This window comes from Zootoca vivipara, chromosome 2, assembly GCF_963506605.1.
Source record: "Zootoca vivipara chromosome 2, rZooViv1.1, whole genome shotgun sequence".
Lineage (NCBI taxonomy): Eukaryota > Metazoa > Chordata > Lepidosauria > Squamata > Lacertidae > Zootoca > Zootoca vivipara.
The window spans coordinates 115,772,569-115,799,470 of record NC_083277.1 but is presented as its reverse complement, the minus strand read 5'-3'; the positions used below and the strand labels follow the sequence as shown (position 1 = coordinate 115,799,470).

The window sequence follows — 26,902 nt, the reverse complement described above, 5'->3', positions numbered from 1 at the left end:
CCAGCACCACCACTGTGTTGTACACCTGGGGACCTGCTTGCTGCAGCAGCCGAGGGAGGAGGAGGGAAGGACCTGTGTAAAAGCAAAGCAGATGGGGGAAGCTTCCACAGTTGCAGCATCTGCTGTTTAATTGGTGGTTATAAAGGGACAAAGCAAACCACAAGGCCACGACCTGAAAAATCCTATTGGCCGAAGCATCATGGGACAATATCCTGGAAGGACTGTGCAAGTTTTAAGCAAACTCTTGAGGCCAACCTGGACAAAAAATAATAATGTTGGAGATCAGCGATCAGGATTCTTTAAAGCAGAAGTGTCTTCAGACGCTATTGGAATCCAGCACCCATCAGGTAGTATGGCACAATGGTCAAGGATGGTGGGATTTGTGGTCCAAATTCTAGAGGCTTTAATTCATACTGGCTTTAATGAGATGGGTGATCGGATTTCGGCTACCATACTGGGGGAGAGAAATTGTAACCTTTCCCCCCTCTCATAATTTTTCCTGATGAATATTTCTCTCTCTGTCCCCTTGCTGCTGTTTTCCCTGTTAGGGAAAAGTTGTGCTTTCATTCTGTGTACGTGTAGGCTTTCTCTAAATGCATACAAAGAACACACAACAGCTTCAGGAAAGTGATTTTCATTAGGAAATGGTGCTGGGGGGAAAATGTCAGCCTCTCCCCTAGCCCTGTGGTCCCAACCTGAATCTTTCCCTGTGACGGCTAACATTTAAAGCAAACATTCATGATGTACATTAAAATACTTAATTTGAGTTTTGTTTTGTTGACTGAGGTTCTAATAGGAAATCTCTGACTGCATATTTCAGCTCTTTTGAATTTACACACCATACATTTAAAGTACTCTTATACCACTTGAACAGTCATAGCTCCCCTGTAGTTTAAGGGTGTTGGGAATTATAGCTCTCTAGGAGGAAGCACTAGGGACCCAGGTGACGCTGTGGTTAAACCACTGAGCCTAGGGCTTGCTGATCAGAAGGTCAGAGGTTCGAATCCCTGTGACGGGGTGAGCTCCCGTTGCTTGGTCCCAGCTCCTGCCAACCTAGCAGTTCGAAAGCACGTCAAAATGCAAGTAGATAAATTGGAACCGCTACAGCGGGAAGGTAAACGGTGTTTCCATGTGCTGCTCTGGTTTGCCAGAAGCGGCTCTGTCATGCTGGCCACATGACCTGGAAGCTATACGCCGGCTCCCTCGGCCAATAATGCGAGATGAGCGCGCAACCCCAGAGTCGGTCACGACTGGACCTAATGGTCAGGGGTCCCTTTACCTTTAGGAGGAAGCACTAACAATCTGTACTTCCCAGGATTCTTTGGGGGAAGTAATGACTGATAAAGTGGAATAAGAGTACTGACTATAAATGTACAGTGTGTAGATCCGAAAAATGTTGGAAGACCCAAACACAGAGACCTCTTGTCATCTTGCCTAGTATAGTCAGTCAACAAAACCAAAACCCAAGTTAAGTCACTGTCCTCCAGTTCACAACAAATGAAACCGAGGGGTCTATAAAAAGACTTGCGCAAAGCAGCCTAATGAGGTCAAAGCCACGGAGAGAGAAATAGAGGTCAGGAGTATTTGCCAAGCTCTTTCCTAGTCAATAGCCTACTGTGACTATCCAAGCTGAGCGTAAAAAATGCTACACCCGGACGCTTCCTGTCCAGGCCTGATGCCGTTCTCTTTCATGTTCTGGTTCATGCTGTCCTTGTCAGAACAAGGACAATTTTGGGAATCTCATTTTTCCAGGAAAGGAAAGGCAATTCCCCCAGCAATTATTGCTTTTTAAAAGTTATGCACATTGTGGCATAATTTTTAAAGAGCAGTTTCTAAAGGCGCTTCCAGGTGGTCTCTGTTTTCAGATAGGGTTCAATCACGCAGTAGCCAATTCAGGTTGTTGTTGGTTGGGGGTCTTGAGCAACAAACCCACCTCCCCCCCCCAAGTTTGGACTTTTTGCAGTCAGAAAATGCTATGCGGGGGGGGGGGGAGACACAAAAACTGGTGTGTGTGTGTGTGTGTGTGTGTGTGTGTGTCAAGGAGGGTCAGTTGGTGCGGGAGTGAGAAATGTCCCTATTTTCATCGAGGAATGTTGGAGAGTAATGGCTTCCCCATCAGCGAGGCTGAAAAAATATACTGTATCCATCTGCCAATATGTTCAGATTTTATACATAGAATGAAGGGGTGCTATCTTGTCCTCCACTTCTGGTCACCTCTAGACTGTCAGCATTTTGCAAGACAGGTTCAAGTGCATATTGGACATGAGTTTTGCACAATTAAAACAGATCCAAATGGATATAGGGAGGTTTTTAATGTTTGATGCTTTATCGTGTTTTTAATATTCCGTTGGGAGCCACCCAGAGTGGCTGGGTATAAATAATAAATTGTTATTGTTATTTAGTGGCACTTCACCCCTGCTTGTTTCTGCTCCACTTGACCACCGGTCAGGCCCAGTGGCAGCCACAATGTGCGATAAAATCCTTCTTACAACATCCTGCTTGTTGTTGTTTGTTGTTGTTTAGTCGTTTAGTCGTGTCCGACTCTTCGTGACCCCATGGACCATAGCACGCCAGGCACTCCTGTCTTGCACTGCCTCCCGCAGTTTGGTCAAACTCATGTTCGTAGCTTCGAGAACACTGTCCAACCATCTTGTCCTCTGACGTCCCCTTCTCCTAGTGCCCTCCATCTTTCCCAACATCAGGGTCTTTTCCAAGGATTCTTCTCTTCTCATGAGGTGGCCAAAGTATTGGAGCCTCAGCTTCACGATCTGTCCTTCCAGGGAGCACTCAGGGCTGATTTCCTTAAGAATGGATAGGTTTGATCTTCTTGCAGTCCATGGGACTCTCAAGAGTCTCCTCCAGCACCATAATTCAAAAGCATCAATTCTTCGGCGATCAGCCTTCTTTATGGTCCAGCTCTCACTTCCATACATCACTACTGGGAAAACCATAGCTTTAACTATACGGACCTTTGTCGGCAAGGTGATGTCTCTGCTTTTTAAGATGCTGTCTAGGTTTGTCATTGCTTTTCTCCCAAGAAGCAGGCGTCTTTTAATTTCGTGACTGCTGTCACCATCTGCAGTGATCAAGGAGCCCAAGAAGGTAAAATCTCTCACTGCCTCCATTTCTTCCCCTTCTATTTGCCAGGAGGTGATGGGACCAGTGGCCATGATCTTGGTTTTTTTGATGTTGAGCTTCAGACCATATTTTGCGCTCTCCTCTTTCACCCTCATTAAAAGGTTCTTTAATTCCTCCTCACTTTCTGCCATCAAGGTTGTGTCATCTGCATATCTGAGGTTGTTGATATTTCTTCCGGCAATCTTAATTCCGGCTTGGGATTCATCTAGTCCAGCCTTTCGCATGATGAATTCTGCATATAAGTTAAATAAGCAGGGAGACAATATACAACCTTGTCGTACTCCTTTCCCAATTTTGAACCACTCAGTTGTTCCATATCCAGTTCTAACTGTAGCTTCTTGTCCCACATAGAGATTTCTCAGGAGACAGATGAGGTGATCAGGCACTCCCATTTCTTTAAGAACTTGCCATAGTTTGCTGTGGTCGACACAGTCAAAGGCTTTTGCATAGTCAATGAAGCAGAAGTAGACGTTTTTCTGGAACTCTCTAGCTTTCTCCATAATCCAGCGCATGTTTGCTATTTGGTCTCTGGTTCCTCTGCCCTTTCGAAATCCAGCTTGCACTTCTGGGAGTTCTCGGTCCACATACTGCCTAAGCCTGCCTTGTAGAATTTTAAGCATAACCTTGCTAGCGTGTGAAATGAGCGCAATTGTGCGGTAGTTGGAGCATTCTTTGGCACTGCCCTTCTTTGGAATTGGGATGTAGACTGATCTTCTCCAATCCTCTGGCCATTGCTGAGTTTTCCAAACTTGCTGGCATATTGGGTGTAGCACCTTAACAGCATCATCTTTTAAAATTTTAAATAGTTCAGCTGGAATATCATCACTTCCACTGGCCTTGTTATTAGCAGTGCTTTCTAAGGCCCATTTGACTTCACTCTCCAAGATGTCTGGCTCAAGGTCAGCAACCACACTACCTGGGGTGTACGAAACCTCCATGTCTTTCTGGTATAATTCCTCTGTGTATTCTTGCCACCTCTTCTTGATGTCTTCTGCTTCTGTTAGGTCCTTACCACTTTTGTCCTTGATTATGGTAATCTTTGTACGAAATGTTCCTTTCATATCTCCAATTTTCTTGAACAGATCTCTGGTTTTCCCCATTCTATTGTTTTCCTCTATTTCTTTGCATTGCTCATTTAAGAAGACCCTCTTGTCTCTCCTTGCTGTTTTTTGGAAACATCCTGCTTAGTAAATGGTTAGATGTATCCCATCCTCCAGTTTGCTCCAGTTTGCACTCTATGTAGAATCGCAGACTTGGAAGGGGCCACGAGAATAATCTAGTCCACCCTCCTGCAATGCAGGAATCTTTCACCCAATGTAGGGCTCACCCCTATGACCCTGGGATTAAGAGTCTCATGCTCTACCACCTGAGCTATCCAATATGTACCCATGCTCTGTCGAGGACTGCTGTGTGATTACAATAAAACTTTCTGCAAGTACTGCAGCTGCAGCTCAGTGGTAGATCAGCTGCTTTGCATGCAGAAGGTCCACAATTCAAATCACCAGCATTCCCCGTACAGTATATGCAAGAAAGTTGTGATGTGGCAAACGCCTCTTTATAAGCACAGTTAGCCCAAGAGAGAGCCAGGGTCAGTCCCATCTCCCTGGCAAACAACTTATGTCCACGCATGTGAAACATTTCTTTTTTATATATATAATTATTTTTATTAGTTTTTCAAAGAAAAATACAAAATAGAAATAGAAAAATACACAAGAAAAAAGAAAAATACAACAAGAAACACAAAAATGACAAAATACAAAAATACAAAAATTCCTTACGTCATTTACTAATATAATTCTTGTATCAGTGACTTCCTCCTTCCCCCCCTCCACGTTTCTAATAGTGACTATTTGGGCGCTCACGTTTTCAACACTCTTCACTTTTTCTAATACCAAACTTCTTATATCTATTATCAACCCAATTCTTATTATAAATCTTTACATTTATACATTAAATCTTATACTCTAAAAATCACGTATCTTACTCCTTACTTTCTTGCCATGTGAAACATTTCGTTCTGTTTTAAATTCTGATGTCGTAGCTTCTCACATTTCAGGGGGTTTCTTTCCCCCAACTGTGCATATAAAGTGATTTATGTGCACACTTCAAAAATGTCACGTGTGAAGTAGCAGCAGTAACAGAATCTGGAGATGCTCTCCTGAGCCTTATTTTTTGCTAGGGGAAATAGAGATAGTAGGAAGAGCCCATGCTGGAATCTTAAAGCAGCTGAGGCAGCTAGAGTGGCAGGGCTTCTTTTGATGTTAAAAGTTATTTTTGTCGAAACCCACCATTGTGTCAGAAGAGGCTTTGGGGAAAATCCATATACAGTGGTGCCTCGCTTAACGAATGCTCTGCTTAACAAAATTTCCGCTTAACGAAAGGATTTTTCGAGCGGAGGTTACCTCGCTAGACGAATGCGTTTCACGAAAAATTCGTCTAGCGAATCGCGGTTTTCCCATAGGAATGCATTGAAATTCAATTAATGCGTTCCTATGGGCAAAAAAATTTCAAAAAAATTTCAATGCATTCCTATGGGATTCGCTAGACGAATTGTTCGCTATAAGAAAAGACCCGTGGAACAAATTAATTTCGTCTAGCGAGGCACCACTGTAAATGGGAATCCATATTTTTTTAAAAAAGGGGAATCCATATAAAAGCGGGGCGGGGGGAGAAGCTTCCCCCCCCTAAGGGCCACATGCAGTAGTTTAGATTCACTGCCCCCCAGGCTGCGTTGTGGCAATTCCCACTATGAAAAGCCTGCTCCTCCAACTAACTTGGCAAAGGTGAGGGCAGGGCAGCTGCTCCATGGGAGGAGCCTGGTGGGAGATCAGTGCTGCTTAACGCTTTGCTGATGTGCCCCATAAACACAGTGCAGGATGAAACACAATCTGCCCTCCTCGCGCGGCTTCCCTATTTAGGAGAATACACTGCTGTTTGCTGCTAAATTAACTCTTGACTCCTGGGGTATGATGTCACATGACCTTTATGGTATAAGGTTACCATTCATTCCATAAACATCTCCAATGGGAAAGCCAGCGTCTGATCTCATGCCTGCCTACCTTTCCTTATTTATTTCTCTTGATGCTGATCTTTAAATAACAGCCGAGCTATAATTTCCCACATGACATTCTATTGTAAATGTGCGGGGGGAACGGGGAACCCGGTGTTGGTTTCCTTCCACCTCCCTCACCTTTGCTTGCTTTGCCCGGGATGCTCACGTATCGATTGCACATAAAGGACTATATAAAGAAACATAAGCTTGAAGTGCAAGGCATAATACTGTCTAGATGTTCAAACTGTATTCTCCGGGTAAACCTAGGGCTCCTTGGAAGCTTGCCAAGGGTTCCTCAATATATTTATTTATTGTTCACGTTCTTATTTATCCTCCCTTTCCTGCAAGGAGCAGAGTATACTATATGTGGTCACGTCCCTGCCCCTTTGTAGGTGGGGATGGAGGGGGATTTGATTCAGTGCACATTTAAGGGCAAACCGAATAAAGTCACACTTTTTGAGACAGTATGCTAACAGAGACAGCCACCCACCGAAAATTGCCCTTCTCTAAATTTTGCAATGCAGTGCTCCAGCCAAGCAATGTGTACAAAATTGCATATACTGGGTTCAAGTGTGCATATATAAATACATGTGTTAGTGAAAGCAACATACAAAAATGTATTCTATTGGAGAAACTTGGTTTGCAAAGAAATGGGAAATTTGCACTAAAATGCTGGTAATTTTTCAGGAGGACTTTTAAGGGGGGGAATCACAAATTCGTATGGAGAACTGAACTTTAGATTTGAAAAATGAAAAACAGGAAAAAACCAGAATTGACATATTTGCCCACGCCTACAGGTAACTTAAAAGGGACATTGGTGGCGCTGTGGGTTAAACCACTGAGCCTAGGGCTTGCCGATCAGAAACTTGGCGGTTTGCTAACCTAGCAGTTCGAAAGCACGTCAAAGTGCAAGTAGATAAATAGGTACCGCTCTGGCAGGAAGGTAAACGGCATTTCCGTGTGCTGCTCTGGTTCGGCGGAAGTGGCTTAATCATGCTGGCCACATGACCCGGAAGCTGCACGCCAGCTCCCTCGGCCAGTAAAGCAAGATGAGCGCCGCAACCCCAGAGTTGGGCACGACTGGACCCAATGGTCAGGGGTCCCTTTACCTTTACAGGTAACTTAGGCCAAGAAGTAGTGACTGACCAACAATTCAGCTTCATGGAAGAATAGTGATTTGAACCTGGGTCTCCCCATTCCAGCACCCTAACCCCAACACCTGCTGCTTCATTTATGATGGTGAAGCTTCCTTGTAAACCAGCTTGTCTACCTCTGCAGCAGGAGTGGTTTCGGTGTATTCTTGGTTGTGCTCCTGACTTGAAGGGATGCTATTCTTGCCACGCTGCAGCACACAGCTGCACATTGCATTGTTTTTTGTCATTGCCAGCTCCCTTTACTGCCAAGCTGAGGGTCAGCGATGCCAGCTGCCAGCACCAATGGGGAATAACCTACCTGAAGGTGGGGAGAGAGATTCCAACGATTCCTTTCCCTCTTCCTTTTCATCAAGTGATCAGCACTGTCAAAAGCTGACAGAATCAGCTATCTGTTCAGTGAGGAAGAACCAGGCCACAACATCCCACTGCTGCCCATGTAGTCTTCTAGATCTGGGACTTTGTGCACACTTTCATGGTTCTGGCTTTGCCCCAGTCTTAATCATAGCCTTTGAAGATGATGATGATGATGGTTTATGGAATTTATATACCGCCCTATACCCAGGTGTCTCGGCGCAGTTCACAGATGCTTTCAACAGGCTTTTTGAAAACGAATATTGTGCAGCTCACACAAAACCATTATAATTCAATAATAATAATAATAATAATAATACCTTTAACAAACAAACAAAACTTGCTAGTCCTCATGAATTCACCTTGAAATTTAAATTGAAATGAGCACCCAGGTGAGCTGGGAGAGTCCATTCCTTTTTGTGTGAAAGGAGGGTTAAGATCTACCTCTGATAGAGGACTTCGTTTTGTTTTTTCCCTCCTCCTCCTCCATTTTTGTTGTTTTCTTTTTTATTATTTTCATTTAGATCAGTTTGCTTTTTATTTGTACTGTACGCTGAAAAGTTTCCATCTTTTTTTTAAAAAAAAATCATTAAACTGAAATGCATTTAAAGATCAAAAGAATACAGGACAACATTATTTTACCCAAATCTCCCTTAACGAACCACAGACCCCAGTCTCGTCATTTGAGAGGCTGATGCTTGACTTTCTAAATGCAAATCTGGCAGCTCAGCTGTAGTATAGAAATGTCACCATTCCATCTGTCTGAAAACTACACGTCATTATATCCTTTTCTGGCCTTTCTGTCTCTCCTCCTCTCCTACTGGAAACATCTTATCTTGCTCCAAAGGCCTTTACGCCCATCTGATGTACTCTGCCGGGTTCTGTGCTGCCTGCAGAGTACACAAAGTCCCTGTAATGAGTAGGTGCTGTGAAATAATAAGAGCACAGTTGCTTGGGGAAAGTGGCTGATGATACGTTGAAACAGCCACCCTTGCGCAGGGGATTAGTGGAGTCCCTGTGCATAATATTGTTTCAGGGCACTCAAGCCTTCGGAAGCATAGTTTGAATCATAGAGAATCACGGCCTGACTCTGAGCTTCCTGGAAACGTGGCTGGCCCCAGTCGGAAACAGAATGCTGGACTAGATGGACTCACGCAGGGCCAACCCTAACTCTAGGCAAAACTGCCTCGGGAAGCAGGTGTTCAGGGGTGGACTGGTCAGCAACAGTCGGGTGCTGGGCCCTCCTAAGCTAGCCTGCTGTCCTCAGATGGAGGAAGCTGCCCCATCACTACTGAAATAAGATTCACCTTGTCCTCCTAAGGCAGCAGCCTGTTTGGGGTAGAGCCCATGTGACCCAACAAGGCAGTCCATGGACACTTGGAAGTTGAGCCCATCAGAGGAGTCCTTTCCGTCTCTCATTTCCCAAGAATGGGTTCTGTGGCACAACAACAGCTATTTGCTGGTTTTCCTGCAACAGACTGACGCGGTTAATTCTGCTGTTGGGGAGGGAAGAGGGGGAAGTCGTGCACAGATCTAAAAGACTGGCAATGGCTCCCAGGATGTTTCCGAGCACAGTTCAACGTGTTGGTGCTGACCTTTAAAGCCCTAAACGGCCTCGGCCCAGTGTACCTGAAGGAGCGTCTCCAGCCCCATCATTCAGGCCGGACACTGAGGTTCACCTCCAAGGGCCTTCTGGTGGGTTCCCTCACTGTGAGAAGTGAAGTTACAGGGAACCAGGCAGAGGGCCTTCTCGGTAGTGGCATCCACCCTGTGAAATGCCCTCCCATCAGATGTCAAGGAAATAAACAACTCTCTGACTTTTAGAAGACATCTGAAGGTAGCCCTGTACAAGGAAGTTTTTAATGGTTGATGTTTTACTGTGGTTTTTATAATTTGTTGGAAGCCACCCAGTGTAGCTGGGGCAACCCAGTCAGATGGGCGGCATGTAAAATAAATTATTTTACATGAATTTACACAAATTATTTTACATTGATCATCATCATCATGCAATCCACTTTTGACATCGTAGTGGAAGCGTATAAATGCACAACTCAAGATTGGGTCACACATGCACTTGCTTTGTTCAGTTCATGAACGTGTGGATTCATAAGCTGTTTATGCGGTAAAATCTGTAATGGCATGTCGTCACTTGATGGTGCAGTCATCATCAGATGATGAACGTGCATGTGAACCAAACTTCCTGGGCACTTTCTGCTTCAGTTCTTGCAGCAGCAGAGGCAGCCATATATTTAAAGCACCCCCCTCACAAGACCCCCCCCCCAGGAACTGTCGTTTGTCAAGGGGGCTTCTTCCGCATTTGATCTCACCGCACACAAATATGTCATATACACATATGCACCTGTCGCCTTGAGCCAATTGCAACCTCTCCACTGAACCTACCTTACAAGATTGCGGTAAAGAAAAAGTGTGCGAGGGAAGGGATTGTGCACAACACATTTGACAGATAAATGGAATGAAGTTAAATTTTAGCTGTAAGCTTCCTTGAGTCCCTGCGAGGGGAAAAGGCAGGAAATAATAATAATAATTAATAGAAACCATGACAATGATCAGGAACATACCAGAGAGTAAATCCTATTGAATTCAGTGGGACTTACTTCTGAGTAAAAATGCTTAGGATTGTAGTGTAAGTCTTTACCCAGTTACCTGGGAGTAAGCTCCATTGAATACAGTGAGACTTCTGAGTAGACAAGTAAAGGCTTGCAGTGCATAGCTGCCAAGTTTTCCCTTTTCTCGCGAGGAAGCCTATTCAGCATAAGGGAAAATCCCTTAAAAAAAGGGATAACTTGGCAGCTATGTTGCAGTGTAAGGCCCTATTTGCTTCCTAAAAATGGCTGGCTGCTAAAGCATTGCAATTAAAGAATGTAAAGTGGATTGGTTAACTTTTCCTTCAAAATTATAGGAAGGGCTTCGTATGCCAGCACCACAATTTCCTTCGTTTCGTGCAGGTATTTTATTTTCAGTATAAACAGGACTCTGTTTATACTGAAAATAAAAGGCTCCTCTTTCCAAAAATGACCGTGTGTGTGTGTGTGTGTGTGTGTGTAATTTTTTCACTTCTTTTAATTGTTCTCCAAGACACAGAATGCAGGAATAAAGGAAGCCAGGACATTCCGGGATCAAATCAGAAACTGGGATGGCTTCTGTAATTCCAGGACTGTCCTTGGAAAATCCAGGGTATTATAAGCGAGTAGGCTAAAGTATAGATGTCAGGAGCTGTGCAATCTCTCCTCCCAATATGTCCCAATTAAACAAAAGGGGAGGTTATGCTTTTTCCAAGTCAGCCGCAACATGTCCCACAGTACAGCTGCAACTTATGGCAAATCACTAATCCCATGGGGGCTATGATTGTTTTTGGGCTCAAGGGCTGTGTTCTCAGCACTGTGAAAGATTATACGACTCACCAAAGGGTAATTAATTCAGCCTAATTTATCATCTGCAATTACAAGTTCATTATTTACCCTTCATTTCTCAATTGCCATTTACAATCCAGTGTTTATTATGCATTGTTTGCATTAGAATTCTCTGCAGTCAGTCTAATTGGAGTGTATTGATGAATATTCCTGGGATGCATGAGTTCATTTGAACAACCCAATAAAGCTGCTAATAGGAAAAATGTGTATTTCAGGCAGGGTGTTACTGTCTCCTTCCTTCCTTCCTTCCTTCCTTCCTTCCTTCCTTCCTTCCTTCCTTCCTTCCTTCCTTCCTTCGCTTTCCCCCACATTCCTTATTTCAGAATTTATAAGATGAAAGTATTTCCCATTTGGAAAAATAAAATAAAAGTCAGCCCTTTAAAAGTCACACAAGAAGTACTTTTGGCTACAACCCTGTACTCACTTACCTAGGAGTAAGTTACACTCAGTTGGACTTACCTCTGATTTAATTGTTTGCCACATGGTTTGGCTTAGCAGTGTGCACCGTGCCATTGTCAGATACCGACCATCCTGCAGAGATCTCTGTTAAGTATGCCTGAGGGGCTGGAGTGTGCCAATCAGAACATTTGACTTTCTTTTCTTATAAGCATACCCAAAATAAACAGGCATTCAAAGAGCTTTATACATTTTTAAAGGTAAAGGGACCCCTGACCATTAGGTCCAGTCGTGACCGACTCTGGGGTTGCGCGCTCATCTCGCATTATTGGCCGAGGGAGCCGGCGTATAGCTTCCAGTTCATGTGGCCAGCATGACAAAAGCCGCTTCTGGCAAACCAGAGCAGCACATGGAAACGCCGTTTACCTTCCCGCTATAGCGGTTCCTATTTATCTACTTACATTTTGATGTGCTTTCGAACTGCTAGGTTGGCAGGAGCTGGGACCAAGCAACGGGAGCGCACATGTTTACATTTATACATTTTTAGAAAGTCTAAATTCATAAATTCATAACCCAGATTGGACATAAAAATTTGTGGTTTGGACCATTTGACTTTAAGCCAACAAACCGCACCATGAGTATTGACCTCTCCTCTTGGATGTCACATCAGATATTGCTTTTGCAACTCCCACCAGGCTGTGTATGGAATGGATGGATTCAGCACTTTGGGAAAGAAGGCATTTTGTACAGGCAAACAAGTCTTTTCTACAGTCAACTGGTCCTTCCCATGCCATTTCTCCTTGTTTTCTGCCAGAATCCAGCCATGCATAGTTCTGATTGTCTGATAGCACCAGGGTCTCCCCAGAAAATGACTTAGATTAGAAGGTGTAAGGAGCCAAAATAATGTTTTGGGGCACGATCTAGTACAGCACCCCAAAATGCGCATTTCTGAGCGCCATGCAAAATCGTGGTCCTGAAAAAAAAGCTTCTTTCAAGGCAAGAGCACAGTAGTAGTAGTAGTAGTAATAATAATAATAATTTATTTATACCCCACCCATCTGGCTGGGTTTCCCCAGCCACTCTGGGCGGCTCCTAACCAAATATTAAAAACACAATGCAGCATTAAAAATTAAAAACATCCATAAACAGGGCTGCCTTCAGATGTCTTTTAGAAGTAAGATAATTGCTTATTGCCTTGACATTTGACGGGAGGGCATTCCACAGGGCAGGCGCCACTACCAAGAAGGCCCTGTGCCTGGTTCCCTGTAACTTCACATCTTGCAGGGAGGGAACTGCCAGAAGGCCCTCGGCACTGGACCTCAGTGTCTGGGCTGAACCCCAAATGGCCACAACAATCTCGCGCAAAAAAAGGATGTCCCAGTTTTCCCAGGGCACTTGGTGGATATACACGACCTCTTTTGCTTGCAGACATGATCGGTGTGGTGATGGGAGCAGGTCTGAGCGAATTTTAGACTAAGTTTTAGACTAAGGTTGCCTAAATGCTACACGGCTTATTCTTCACCTCAGATAATTACTTGGTTGTCATCCCCTACATAAACATATTTGTTCTTAGAACCTAGTTAAAATTAATCTGCTGAAAAGATATGATCATACAATTCATTACTACGTTTCTGGAACAACATGTAGATATGTGGCATTTTACAATATGTGCTTTACAAATGAGGCTCATTTTTAAAACTGTTTATTTGGAAACACTCAAGCTTCACAAATCAATATCGTAAAACTGTTTAGACATTTAACGGTAGTTGTGGTTTCTCTCTCTCTGTGTGTGAAACTTCTGATTATCCACCTCTCAAAACACTCATAATTGTGTGTCGGACTAGATAAAGGGTCTGATTCCATAAGGAATAGGACATTTTTATTTTGCCTAATCAATGTTCAGCTGACTGCCCCCCCTTCTACCTTTTCATTCCCAGGCTAAAATATTTTACTTTTCTTACTTTTCCTATTCCCCAACCTGAGGAAACAAAATGTGTTTTTCGGGTTTCTCCAATTCTCTTTGCAAGGGAGTGGATGTTTGTTGTAGTGAAAGGCTTTTCAGCTGTCAAAAGTGACAGGTCTCTTGAGAAAGCAAGTTCTAAATCTGGATTCTTCACATCTTGATCTTCCTTTCCTTACTCCTCTGGATGCCCCAGGGGACCGTGGCTCCTGAGGCAGAAGACTTCACTCTTTGTCAGTCATCTCTTTCTCGCAGTCTGCCCACATTTCGCTTGCAACAACACACCAATCCTCCCAGTCCCTTTGCCTGTGTTCCCCAAGGCTTGGGGAGCAGAGCCTTCCTGCATGAACCCTGGGAGACATCTCCAAATTGTTACGGACTGCACCGTTTACCTGAAGGCATTTATTTATTTTGTAGGTTCTAGTCAACACTCAGCTCACTTGCCTCTTGTGCCATGAAGGAGCAGGCAGAGCAATGATGGCAAGAATCTTAAGGTACTGAAGGATAAAAACAGGTGGGGTGGACTCTACTCCTCAGACAGTGCAGTTTTATAGCCTATGTGTTTTGGCAAGATGGCATGTCAGTAGGATGCAATGCCATACAGTAGTACCTTGGTCCCCGAACGGCTTGGCTCCCAAACAAACTGGCTCCCAAACGCCGCAAACCTGGAAGTGAGTGTTCTGGTTTGCAAATGTTTTTCAGAAGCCGAACGTCCGACACAGTTTCCGTGGCTTCTGATTGAGTGCAGGAAGCTCCTGCAGCCAATCGGAAGCCACACCTTGGTTTCTGAACTGTTTCAGGAGTCGAACGGACTCCCGGAACGGATTAAGTTCGAGAACCAAGGTACCACTGTTCTGTATATACTTGATAAAGGTAAAGGGACCCCTGACCATTAGGTTAGAAACTCAGATATGGAAGCTACTTGCCAAATGGCACTTTAAACACAAGCCACAACGGAATGTCTAGGCCCTTTCTTATTATTGTATTAATTATCTAGGCCCTTTCTTTCCTATTAAAGGTAAAGGGACCCCTGACCATTAGGTCCAGTCGTGACCGACTCTGGGGTTGCGCGCTCATCTCGCATTATTGGCCGAGGGAGCCGGCATACAGCTTCCAGGTCATGTGGCCAGCATGACAAAGCCGCTTCTGGCGAACCAGAGCAGCACACGGAAACGCCGTTTACCTTCCCGCCGGAGTGGTCCCTATTTATCTACTTGCACTTTGACGTGCTTTCGAACTGCTAGGTTGGCAGGAGCTGGGACCGAGCAACGGGAGCTCACCCTGTCGCAGGGATTCGAACCGCCGACCTTCTGATCAGCAAGCCCTAGGCTCTGTAGTTTAACCCACAGCGCCACCTGCGTACCTATACTTGATATACGCCCCAAAATTCTGCAACACAGTTTGCAAATGAATTTCAAGTAAATTTATGGTGTTGTTCGCATCCTTCTACCTCAGGAGACAATGGGGGAGTGTGGAGGGGGTGAAGTCAAACCATTGGAGAGTTGTGTCTGTAGAGACTGTTATGTTTTGTTGCAGCTGGGGCAGATGGAGGTGTCCGGTTGTGCTGCTGCAGAGGCACCAAGGCGTTTCTTCTCTCTGTGCTCCTCCTCCCAGCAGCCGTTCTTTCTCTGGTCACTGCTATGGGTGTACAACCAGACTATCTGTCTCCAGGCAGTGTGGTCGTCTGCAAGGGATTCCCACACAGCGGGGCTGATGTTGCCAGCCTTCACATCACATCTTTGTAATGCAAAGATGCCTGGTGCCTGAAGCCAGCTCCCCATATCCATGGGGACCCTGCCATCTCCCATTCTGTGGACGTGACCAAGCCAGTGTAGATGTTGCTGAGACAGAAGTGCTAACGTGCTGGGAACGTGGGCTTGGGAGAGCACATCTTTGTTTGAAACTGCCAAATTTATACAGATCTGCTTATTCTGCTTCTCTGGGTGACGGGCAAAGAGGCCACTGGAGAAACTGCTCAGCCCGCCCTCCGCTGTCCCTGCCACCTTTGGCTCCAGCTCCCATCATCCCTGATATATCTGCAACATGTAGGCCACATGGACACCATACATTTAAAGTAGTAGTATGATACCCCTTTAAAACAGCCTTGGCTTCCTCAACAAATTCTGGGAGGTGTAGTTTGTTCAGGGTGCTGAGGCTTATTTAAAAAGTAAAGGTAAAGGACCCCTGACAGTTCAGTCCAGTCGCAAACGACTCTGGGGTTGCGGCACTCATCTCGCTTTACTGGCTGAGGGAGCCGACGTTTGTCCGCAGTCAGCTTCCGAGTCACGTGGCCAGCATGACTAAGCCACTTCTGGCGAAACCAGAGCAGCACACGGAAACACCATTTACCTTCCCGCTGGAGCAGTACCTATTAATCTACTTGCACTTTGATGTGCTTTCAAACTGCTAGTTGGGCAGGAGCTGGGACCGAACAACGGGAGCTCACCCCGTCGCAGGGATTCGAACCGCCCACCCTTCCGATTGGCAATCCCTAGGCTCTGTGGTTTAGACCACAGCGCCACCCGTGTCCCTGCTGAGGCTTATTAGGAAACTCCTATTCCCCTCCCAGCGCTGCAGTTCCCACAGTGGTTTCACAATCAATCTCTCTTCCTAGGGAACTCTGGGAATTGTAGTTCTGTGAAGGGAACAGGAGTTTCCTAAGGATTCCCAGCACCCAGAGCAAACAATACCTCACAGAATTATCTAGGACGGGCATCCCCAAACTTTGGCCCTCCAGATGTTTTGGACTACAATTCCCATAATCCCTGACCACTGGTCCTGTTAGCTAGGGATCATGGGAGTTGTAGGCCAAAACATCTGGAGGGCCGCAGTTTGGGGATGCCTGATCTAGGACAAGCCATGGCGCTTTGAAGTGGCGTCATAATGCTTAGCATGTGCACTCCAAATCCATGTTGTTGCTGATGATGCTGTCTTCCTCCCTTCTGGTGTTACTAGAGATCTGTCATCCTAAAATAATCACCATCACTCGCTGCTTGATGTAAGGAAAGGCATTCTGTAAAACGAATGCTCACACGGCGTTCAGAATTCTGGCCACACAGTGGATCTGGACGGATCTTGGTGGATCCCTACAAGCAGGGTGATGGCGAAGTATGTTAAATGCTAATGTGATGAGGCCATGTCATGTGTGTGTTTTTCTGCTATGTGTTACCAGGGAGACGTGGGCTGGTGGCATCCACATATCTCCCTGTAACATGTAGTTTGGGCCTCACGGTTCCAAAGTTCACAGCCCATTAGTCATGGCTGTTTATTGGCCCGAGGAATTGCTGCTGATTGATGGGAGACATTTCGACCCCCTGCCCCCAGGGGAGCAGGAGCAGTGCAGTCTCCACCCTGCTGCTTTCAGGAAGGACGAAAGGAAAGGAAAAATCTCTCTTCCCCCTTCAAAACAGAGCCCCAGTATAGCGAGTGCATGCCGTGTGTGGTTCAGCAATCACCCTTTGCTTGCGCTTTCTAAACTGAAGCTGGATTTGGGGAGAATTAGAACCGGGGCCTTCTGAACGTAAGGAAAAGGGAACAAAGGCTGCATGAAAAGTTTGTTCAGGGTTCCCTAACAATTCCCAGCAGCCTTAAACTACAGTTCCCAGGATTCCTGGAGGGAGGGGGAGCCATGACTGTTAAAGTGATATAAGCACAATTTGAAGGTCTGGTGTGGATGTGACCCCCATCTGCGTACAGTGGTACCTCGGTTTATGAACACAATTGGTTCTGGAAGTCTGTTCATAAACTGAAGCATTCATAAACTGAAGCGAACTTTCCCATTGAAAGTAATGGAAAGTGGATTAATCTGTTCCAGACGGGTCCATGGAGTACTCAACCTGAAGCGTACTTAACCCGAGGCATGGGTGTAATTGGTTCCGGAAGTCTGTTCATAAACTGAAGCGTTCATAAACTGAAGCGAACTTTCCCATTGAAAGTAATGGAAAATGAATTAATCCGTTCCAGATGGGTCCACAGCGTTCGTAAACTGAAAATTCGTAAACCGAGGTTCCACTGTACTGTAATTGGGAAGTTGAGGATGCTGTGTCATCTTCCTGCTAGCATCCCTGCTTGTATGCTTGAAGAGAGCAGGTAATAGCAGGGAGACCAGGAGGGCAAAGAGAGTTGGAAGTGGCCCACAGCAGAGAATGGGCTTTGCCAAGTTCCCCATTATGCCCGATTGCACTTGCAGAGGCTATCATTTGCAAAGCAAAGGCTGGCTATTTGGGAGCCCTAGGGGTCTAATCCACTGAGCCTCTTGGGCTTGCCGATCAGAAGGTTGGTGGTTCAAATCCGCACAACGGGGTGAGCCCGTTCATAGGAAGCCCACAAAAGTAGAAGATGAGGACAATAGCACTCACTCCCATGGGATTCCCAGCAACTGGCATTCAGAGGCTGGCTGCCTCCGACATATGAAGATTAAACGCGGCCATCTTGGCTCCTTTGGGCCACTGTCTTTGAGTCACTACAGCACAGAATCTCTCCGCGATGATGCATCGTTTTACTGCTTGTTTTGTGTCTGCTTAAGAGGGTTATAGATGAATGGGAAGAGGTTCAGAGGAGGGCAATGAAATGGCCAGGAGAATGGAAAACAAGTCCTAAGAGGAGGAAAGGTTGAAGAAACTGAGTATGTTTAGCCAGAAGAAGGGAAGATGAGGCTTTTGCCAAGAGCTCACTAGATCAGGGGTCAGCAACCTTTTTCAGCAGGGGGCCGGTCCACTGTCCCTCAGACCTTGTGGGGGGCCGGACTATATTATGAAAGGAAAAAAAAGAACGAATTCCCATGCCCCACATAACCCATAACCCAGAGATGCATTTTAAATAAAAGGACACATTCTACTCATGTAAAAACACGTTGATTCCTGGACCGTCCACAGGCTGGATTGAGAAGACGATTGGGCCGCATTGGGCCCACGAGCCTTAGGTTGCCTACCCCTGCACTAGATAAAGAGGGGGGCAAAAAACTGATAAGAGATTTCCTGGTAGATCTGACTGATTTGCCAGTACATCTTTGCAAAATTTGCAGGTATTATTTCCGAAGTTCAAGAGTAAGACTGAAGCAATGTGATGCAGAGATGTAGCTTGCTTCTCCCTATAATCTTGTGGCAGGCTGTCCATGTATTTATTTTTTAAATCCATGCTTTGGTAACCTCTCAGATGGATTAATTTCACATTATATGTGACACTGCCCTTAAATATGTCCCAGAAGCTTCATTTAATGCAGAACTCAGCTGTCAGAGTTTTAATGGGTGCAAACAGAGTTGCTTACATTCATAGCTAAGTGTGGGGTGGGGGATTTGAACTCGGGTCTCCCTGATCCTAGTCCAACAATCTAACCACTGCACCACCTTGGCTTTCAAATGGAGCTTCACCACCTTGAGCCTGGACTCAGTGCTCAGGAAGGGAACTTTTAAATACTGTAATCTAAATAATGCATCTCTCTAAAGTGAAAGGGTTTGAGCCATTTTTCTTTGTTTAATCTGGTTAAATAGCTAGAATTGCTGTACGATCATATGTGTTTGAGAGAGAGGGAGTGTGTGTGTGTGTGTGTGTGTGTGTGTGTGTGTTCTATAACTGGTAAATCACCATTATATGCTGCTAGAACACAAATAGCTCCCTCAATCCTGCCATTAAACAACTGTAACGTTTGTTTTTTCTTGTCCACCTTCCTCTTGCCCAGGAGTTGGAGAACTGAAAGTACCCAAATATAGATATAAATATCTGCAAAAAAAAAATAGTGTTTTTCTCTAGGAAACAAGTAACTAGAATCAGATGTCCTCTGCGATTTATTCCAGCTCTTGAAGGGGCGCATATTTATTCATTGCTAGCACCAAGGCCAGCATTATATGGAGAGGGCAGGACTGCATTTGAATGGATGGGGAGAGGTTTGTCTGTGCTCAAAGACACATTGCATGCATGTATACTCCCCAATTATGGTTGTGCCATTGGTGGCCAAGCTTACCCAATGCCAGAGCTACTGGGGGGGGATCTCTCACCACAGGACATGACCTCTTCCCAGTAAGGAGGAGCAGCAGCAGCCATTCACATTTATTTAAACATGTGTATTCAGGGACACTGCTAAATTTGCTTCATGTTTCCCTGCTGACCTCCCCAATCCTAGCTCCTGAGAATCAAGTCTGCGCCCACCTGCATCATCCTAACCCTTTTCTGATTGTGTTTCTCGGACCAAAGAATCCTGGGAACTGTAGTTTCTTAAGGGTGTGCAAGAGTTGTTAGGAGACCCTTGTTCCCTCCCTCCTAGAGTGATTTAACAACCAATCCTTCTTCAAAGGGAACTCTGGGAATTGTCGCCCATTTCCTAAAAAAAGCTTGTGTGTCCTGAATTTTAAATGCGGCAACCCTAGGCGCACACCCCATGTACATTTGCGTACACAGGCTGGGAGCCTTAATGACGCCCCTCTGGAGGCTTCAGCTGGGGCAAAAAAAACCCTGCCCCTCCCCATTTGCTTCAGCAACAAGTCTTTGGGGTGTGACAAGGCTGGCATTGTAAGTATAATGTAACACTGGCTGTTAAATGGTAGCATACAAGATACTTAATGCTGTGGTTTTATTTTATTTTTAACGGCGGATTTTTATTTTTGGCTGCTCTGGGCTCTCATGAGGGGGAAGGGCAAGATGGAATAATAATAATAATAATAATAATAATAATAATAATAATAATGGCAATCCAGTTGAATGACATGGTGAAACATATACAGTGGTGCCTCGCAAGACAAATTTAATTCGTTCTGTGAGTCAATTCGCTTTGCGGAAAATTTGTCTTGCGAATCCCATAGGAATGCATTGATTTTTATTTTATTTTTTGCCCATAGGAACACATTAATTGAATTTCAATGCATTCCTATGGGAAACCGTGATTCGCTAGACGAATTTTTCACAAAATGAATTCGTCTTGCGAGGCAACCTCTGATCGCAAAACCCATTCGTCTAGCGAAAAATTCGTCCAGCAGGGCATTCGTCTAGCGAGGTACCACTGTACATGGATTTACATGCCAGTACAAGTTCAGCGGAGGGACGCGGGTGGCACTGTGGGTTAAACCACAGAGCCTAGAGCTTGCCAATCAGAAGGTCAGCGGTTCGAATCCCTGCGACGGGGTGAGCTCCCGTTGCTCGGTCCCAGCTCCTGCCAACCTAGCAGTTCAAAAGCACGTCAAAGTGCAAGTAGATAAATAGGTACAGCTACAGCGGGAAGGTAAACGGCATTTCCATGCGCTGCTCTGGTTCACCAGAAACGGCTTTGTCATGCTGGCCACATGACCCGGAAGCTGTACGCCGGCTCCCTCAGCCAATAACACGAGATGAGCGCCGCATGACTGGACCTAATGGTCAGGGGTCCCTTTACCTTTACCGTTACAAGTTCAGCGGAGGTATACCACTAGGTCTTTTTCTTTGTGATCTTGGATTATTAAAGAGTGAATTATAAGGGGGGGGGGTAATTCTTTGTGGACAAAAATGTCTTTCCATATTCCATGCAAAAGAGCATTTGAATGTCTTTCTCCAGGAATGATGTGTCTGTTTTCTCTCCTTCTGTATCTAAACCAGACTTTTGCTTATCCTGCAAGATTTTACTTATCGTTACCCCAGCAGAAATCCCGTAAAACTTTCCTGAGTCCATAAAAGAAGCAGGGAGGGTTTTAAAGGAATAACTATTGATGTAAGCTTCACAGTTCAAGTTAAAGTTTAGTGGCCAGTTGGGGGGGGGGGGAGGTTAACATTTAGAATGGAGGCGGATGCCAAGTGCAACTAAACCAGAAGCACACTCACAAGTTCATTGTTTTTCTCTAGTGATTTAACCTAGAACATAACCCCTGCTTTCTGTACATTTTGGAACCACCGCTCTGTATGAAAACACACACACTGTTTGTGGAAGCAGAAGCAGAATGTTGGTTGCAAAGTATCCTTAAGGGCTAAGGTTTCCTAATGTGCGCCATGTAAACCAAGAAAAGACATAAACACACTAACCAGCTAAAAGCCTTCTATGGATCCCTGGGGAGGGAGGGGGGAAAGGGCTGTCAGTTGCTCTTTGGACAAAGTACAAGGCTAAGCCTCCCTCTTTTGCAACTGGATAAAGTGAGACAGAAGGGGTCTAGGCAGAAAGAAGAGTGGGAGTACTTTAGGGGTCAAGGAGGCTGGGGAGAGGAGGAGGAGGAGGAGATACAGAAGTGATCCGTTTGGCTCCATACTGTGCCTCATTCTTCTCCAGATGGCAGGGACAAGCCCATCTGTGTCCCCCGGGGTCAGGCAGGCCAGTCCCTCTCTTCTAGCTATGTAACTGTTCTTGACAAAGGGGTCAAAGGGCATAGGGAAATGGGAGGCTGCTGCCAAACTGGAAGAGCCATTGTTTCCTTCAGCCCAGTGGCCAATCTCAGACAATAGCAGCGCCAGATGCACTAGCTAGAGAAAGTTGCAAAAATGACAGGTAGATACGATAATCCTACTCTCTTTCATAACACCGCCCTAAAATAAAATAAAAGTATCAATAGACTGAGTTTAGCATCAGAAGGGGTGTGAGGTGCTTTTTTAAGCAATGCTGCCACAATCTGGATTAAAAAAAAACACAAAACACCCAGATGTACACAGCATTCTAATCATTATAGTCCCCTAGTTTCAGTATTTTTCTTCTTCTCTCATAGTTTTCTGCTTCTAACAATACGCTTGTCACCATTGCTTGACAGAAACATTTGGGTTTCTAGGTGCTTTAGATTACTGCAATGCATTATATGTGGGGCTGCCTTCAAAGATGGTTTGGAAAGTGCAGCTGGTGCAGAATTTGCTCACCGGGGCAAGGCGGTCTGAGCACATAACACAAATCCTGACCCAACTGCATTGGCTATCAATGAGCTTCCAGGCCCAATTCCAAGTGTTGGTTTCATGTGGCTCAGGCCTCCAGAGTCACTTGCGGATTCACTGTTAAAAATGTTTTCATGGAAGACAATCTTACTCAGCTACAAGTGATTGCCAAAGAAGACAACCTCGGGGATCACCTCTTCCCATATGAACCAACCCAACCCAAACAGAAGGTCTGGAGGGTGGTAACACTGCTTGTGGAATGCTCTCCTCAGGGAGGCTCAACTGTCCTTGAGACCCTCGTACCTACGGGACCGCCTCTCCTGGTATGCCCCGCGGAGGACCTTAAGGTCCACAAACAACAATATTCTGGAGATCCCGAGCCATAAGGTGGCTAGATTGGCCTCTACTAGGGCCAGGGCCTTTTCAGCATTGGCCCCAACTTGGTGGAACGCTCTTTCACAGGAGACCAGGGCCCTGCGGGATTTGTCATCTTTCCGCAGGGCCTGCAAGACAGAGCTGTTCCGCCTGGCCTTTGGGTTGGACTTAGTCTGACCCCTGTGTTTTCCTCCCTCATGGCTTGGATTTATGGACTACTTAAAATGAGGCTGCATTTTAAATTTTAATACTGTATTTTAATCTGTATTTTAATCAATTGCTTTTTATGTTTTATTGTAATTTTATTGGTGTGAGCCGCCTTGAGCCCGATTTTGACTGGGGAGGGCGGGGTATAAATAAAAATTTATTATTATTATTTATTTCCCACCAGGCCTTTGGCTTTTAATTATCTGCGGACTCCTTCAGTGCGTGGGGTATTTTAATCCTGCCTTTTAAAAATATGAATGCATTTCAGATTTTGCCATGTTGTGTTTTACGTATGTGTTATTTATTTATTGTTGTCACTTTGAATTACATTGGTAAAGAAAGGAACTAATAAGTTCAATGAAGAATGATAAAAAATAAGTAGCAGGAGAAGTTGCAGCAGTTCCTCGGTCCCCGGCCCTCCCCAGCCATGTTGCTTCCTCTTCTCTCCCATCTGCTGAAGCAAGCTGGGCTTCCGTTTTTCCTCCACAGCTAACAGGGGAGGTGAATCAGCTATGGAATGGGTGGAAGGTGTGATGGAGATAACATTCTGCATTGCAGGCGATATAGTTGCTGATTTGAAATAACTGGAATGATGAGACAGCAAACTGAGTCAGGAGCTATGCAAAGACAGCAGTATTTTACTCCAAGGTAAGGGTGTAAAGGATTGCACCCACAACTTAATTTATTGGTACAAATATGAATTCTGGAATTTGTTGGGGAACCCAAATTTTAATATCCAATCCACCATGAGTTTGCATTTTAGTTGTGACCCAAATGCTGAAACCCGTGTTTGTTGGTCATCGTGGTGGCAGTGTTTGCAATAATGTAAACTGGTGTGAGAGGAGGGAGGCAATTGGTCAACTGGCTGCTGATGTCAAAATTGCATATGCAGGGCAGCCTGTTCTGTTTTTCTTTCCTACGGTATGTTTCTAGTTTAGGAAAGAAGAATGTTCTGCCAGGGGAAAGATCACGGGTTCCTCAAACAAAATATCTTACCTCCCCATCTCTCTCTCTCTCCCCCCCACCCCACTGCACCCCCGCCCCGGCCAGCCCCAGTCCCAGTTTTTCAGTGATATATTTTCCATTTGGGTCTGGGGGAACCATTGCACAGAAGGCAAAAGCAAAGATAGAGAAGTTTATATGCATAGGTGTTTGGACCATATAGAAAGAAGGGAAATATTTAGAATTAGGATTAAATGCATGAAACAACTGGACTCTGTTGGAAGCAACAACACAAGAGCTATAACTAGGGCCGGATCTATATGAAGTCACCAGCCATGCCTGGAAAGAAATGCACTTCCTCTTCCACACCCAATTCTTCTCTAGGAAAGTCCTGTTTGCTTTGCGCGGTCTTAACTTGTCCTGGTGATCATGGCTTTGCTTTTGGAGGCCGGAGGGGAGGTTGGCGATAGTACAGAAAGAGTTCCCCTTTCTTTAACAGCCTCCTGTTTACTCACCTGAGCCACCCCCCCCCCGCTCACTTCAGGGAAGATCGCGTTCTCATTAGTGTTTTTGAAAACTTTGGAAAGGGTTCCGCCCATGCAGCTTCCGCGGACTACTCGGAGTCGCTCACCAAGGGCGGTGCTTGCTCGCTAGCTTTTCAAAAACCCCACGTTTGATAATTGACTGCTCTTGATTGACAGGAAAGAACTTTCTCATCTTTTATTGCTTTACACGGCCGATAAATACATGCATTGATTTCCCTGGAGCGCTGTACTTGCTCTAGTGTTTAGCTTTTAATTTTTAGGAGGGCACTGCAGCCGGCCTGAAAAGTGCAAGCGCACGGCGGAGCGGCGGCCTCTAGGAAGCCTCTCTCCCTCCGGCCGCCCTCGCCAGCCCTTCCAGCCCACCCCCGAGGAGGCGTGGCCTCGGCTGCCCTTCCCTTTCCCTCCGGCAGCTGGAATGTTTGTTAGGTAAACACCGCATAGTAGAGTTTCTGGCGCCGCCCACCCTCCCCCCTCGCGCCGGACCAATCGCGAGGCCGGAGCGGTTTCAAGGCTGCTCTCTCTGCGTGGAGAAGCCCCCGGACTGGCAACAAAATAACAAAAGCTTTCGAACGTTGCAACAGCGAGCGGGGCTCCCCCGCACCTGCGCCTTTGCCCTGTGCGCGCCCGGGCGCCCATTGCACCCGGTTCCGGGGAGCTGTCAGGCAGGAGGCGAGCTGCAAAAGGGAGCTGCGGCTGGTTGTTTATCTGGAGGAAGGAGGAGGCGGGGGGACTGGAAACCGCCTGTGTCCCATTCCTCTCTCTCTCTCTCTCGTGAGTGTGTGTGAGTGTGTGTGAGTGTGTGAGTGGTCCCCCTCCTCCTTCCTCTCCTCCTCCTCCCTCCCTCCCTCGCTTCAGCCCTGGATTCTCCATGTTGGACCCGATCTGAGGAGCATCTGCGTCGCTGCCTTCGCGCGCGGCTTCCTCCGGGGTTTTGCAACTGAGGAGGGAGTGGGCGACATCGTGCTCCGTTGCGCTCCCCCCACCCCACCCCGTTCCTCCTCCTCCTCCCTGGACATTTCCCTCCTTTCCACCCCCTCCTCCTCCTCCTCCTCCTTCCTCCTCCTCCTCCCAACCAAAGGATCCCCAGGGTCTGTGGGATTGTTAGATGGAAAGCCGGTCCATCATCACCCAAGTGCAGAGGGACGAAGCCTTGGTGCTTTCGAAACAAGGTAAGGGAACGGCGGGACTTGGAAAGTTTGTTGATTTTCGCTTTTCCTTTCGGCGGGGCGGCGAAAACAGCCGGCGAGTGTGTGTGTGTGTTTGCGCGCGCTCTGCTCTCGATCTGTGCGGGGCAGGGAGATCCCTTGAACCCTGGCGGGGGAGGAAGAAGGCGGGGGTGTGCACGCGCCCTGAAAACACTCACATATTCCCCCCCCCGCCACAAACACCCCATTCTCACCCCAGTTCCTGGGGAAGCCTCTCATCTTACAGAACGCTGTCCCCATTTTTATACGGACGATCCATGTGGCTCCACTGGCTGTCATTTCCCCGTCTAATATATCTTCTAAATCTGTAGCCCTTTTGGCAGAGACGTCGTCCCCCCCCCCAAAAAAAAATCTCTCCTCACCCCGCCCTTCCTCGCTAGGCTTGGGGAAAAGTAGGGGGCTTTCTTCCGATGCTGGCTTCCTACAGCGAGGTGAGTGCGAAAAGGCGAGGGAGGGGTGCTTGTTTTTGTTTGTTGCTCTGAATCGCCCCCCCCCCATGCCTGTTCTTGAGAGGCTGGGATTTGGGGGACCCCCCCAAAAAAACCACATCCCTGTTATGTGGCAAGAGCCATCCCAGCGTTTGTTTTTCATACGACCTCCCCCACCCCGCGCTCTCTCTTTTGCGCGCGTGCGTAAGACACGCGAATCCCTCATTTTGCTTCCGAACCGATCAGAATGTGAAGCGTGTCTTAATTTTTTTTCCCCCACCCTTCAAGTCGGAAAATTTAAATGCCCATCTATAGGCATAATTCCTGACGACCTGTCGGATAGCCGGCCTTTAATCTGGACTCGAGTGAAGGCGAAGTTCTTCCCCAGGCAAACGTCCCCCCTCAAAAAAAAAAAACACAACCCCCCCACATGTTGTTGTTTTTTAAATTCTATGGACCAGAGCCCTACAAAATGGACGTAGTTCTGAGTCTGGATATTCCACGCATCTTTTCCAAATCTCCCGATGCGTAGGATGCGCAGGGAGTCGAGTGGCGGTGCTATTAAGGGCATTTGAGGCTGACAGTTTTGGGTTTAGTGTGTCAAGGAAACCGGTCTGCTTCTTGCAGTTTCTTCCCCAGAGTACTGACTCCACCTTTTTAATCAGCTCTCCTTGACATTTCCCTCCGTGGTGAAATGCACTGTATTTCATATTTTTGAAAGATGGCTTGTTTGGGGTGTGTGTGTTTTAAAACCAGTTTGCCTCCCACGACCTGTTTGGAAGCGCTGGCATTTTTCCTTTGCCACAAACCTCTCTCCTCTCCCCACCTCTTTTATTTCTGCCTGTGTTTATTCAGCTGATGTTTGCTGTCCAGCCTTTGCTTCTCCGCTATTGGCCGGCAGCTTCCCCTC

The 26,902-nt window shown here is 46.1% G+C and overlaps 1 protein-coding gene across 2 annotated transcripts in view; it reads left to right on the top strand.

Moving 5' to 3' along the window:
* The first annotated feature begins 24,880 nt into the window (after window positions 1-24,880).
* The window catches only part of CTDSP2 (CTD small phosphatase 2), a 62,803-nt gene continuing 60,781 nt past the window's right edge, over window positions 24,881-26,902 (top strand). The window contains exon 1 of one of the 2 annotated variants that reach the window (XM_035103045.2): window positions 24,881-25,528. In XM_035103045.2, the coding sequence (XP_034958936.1) occupies window positions 25,465-25,528 (64 nt within the window). In that variant the 5' untranslated portion in view covers window positions 24,881-25,464. The remainder of the gene's footprint in view (window positions 25,529-26,902) is intronic. The other variant, XM_035103055.2, reaches the window with a different exon arrangement.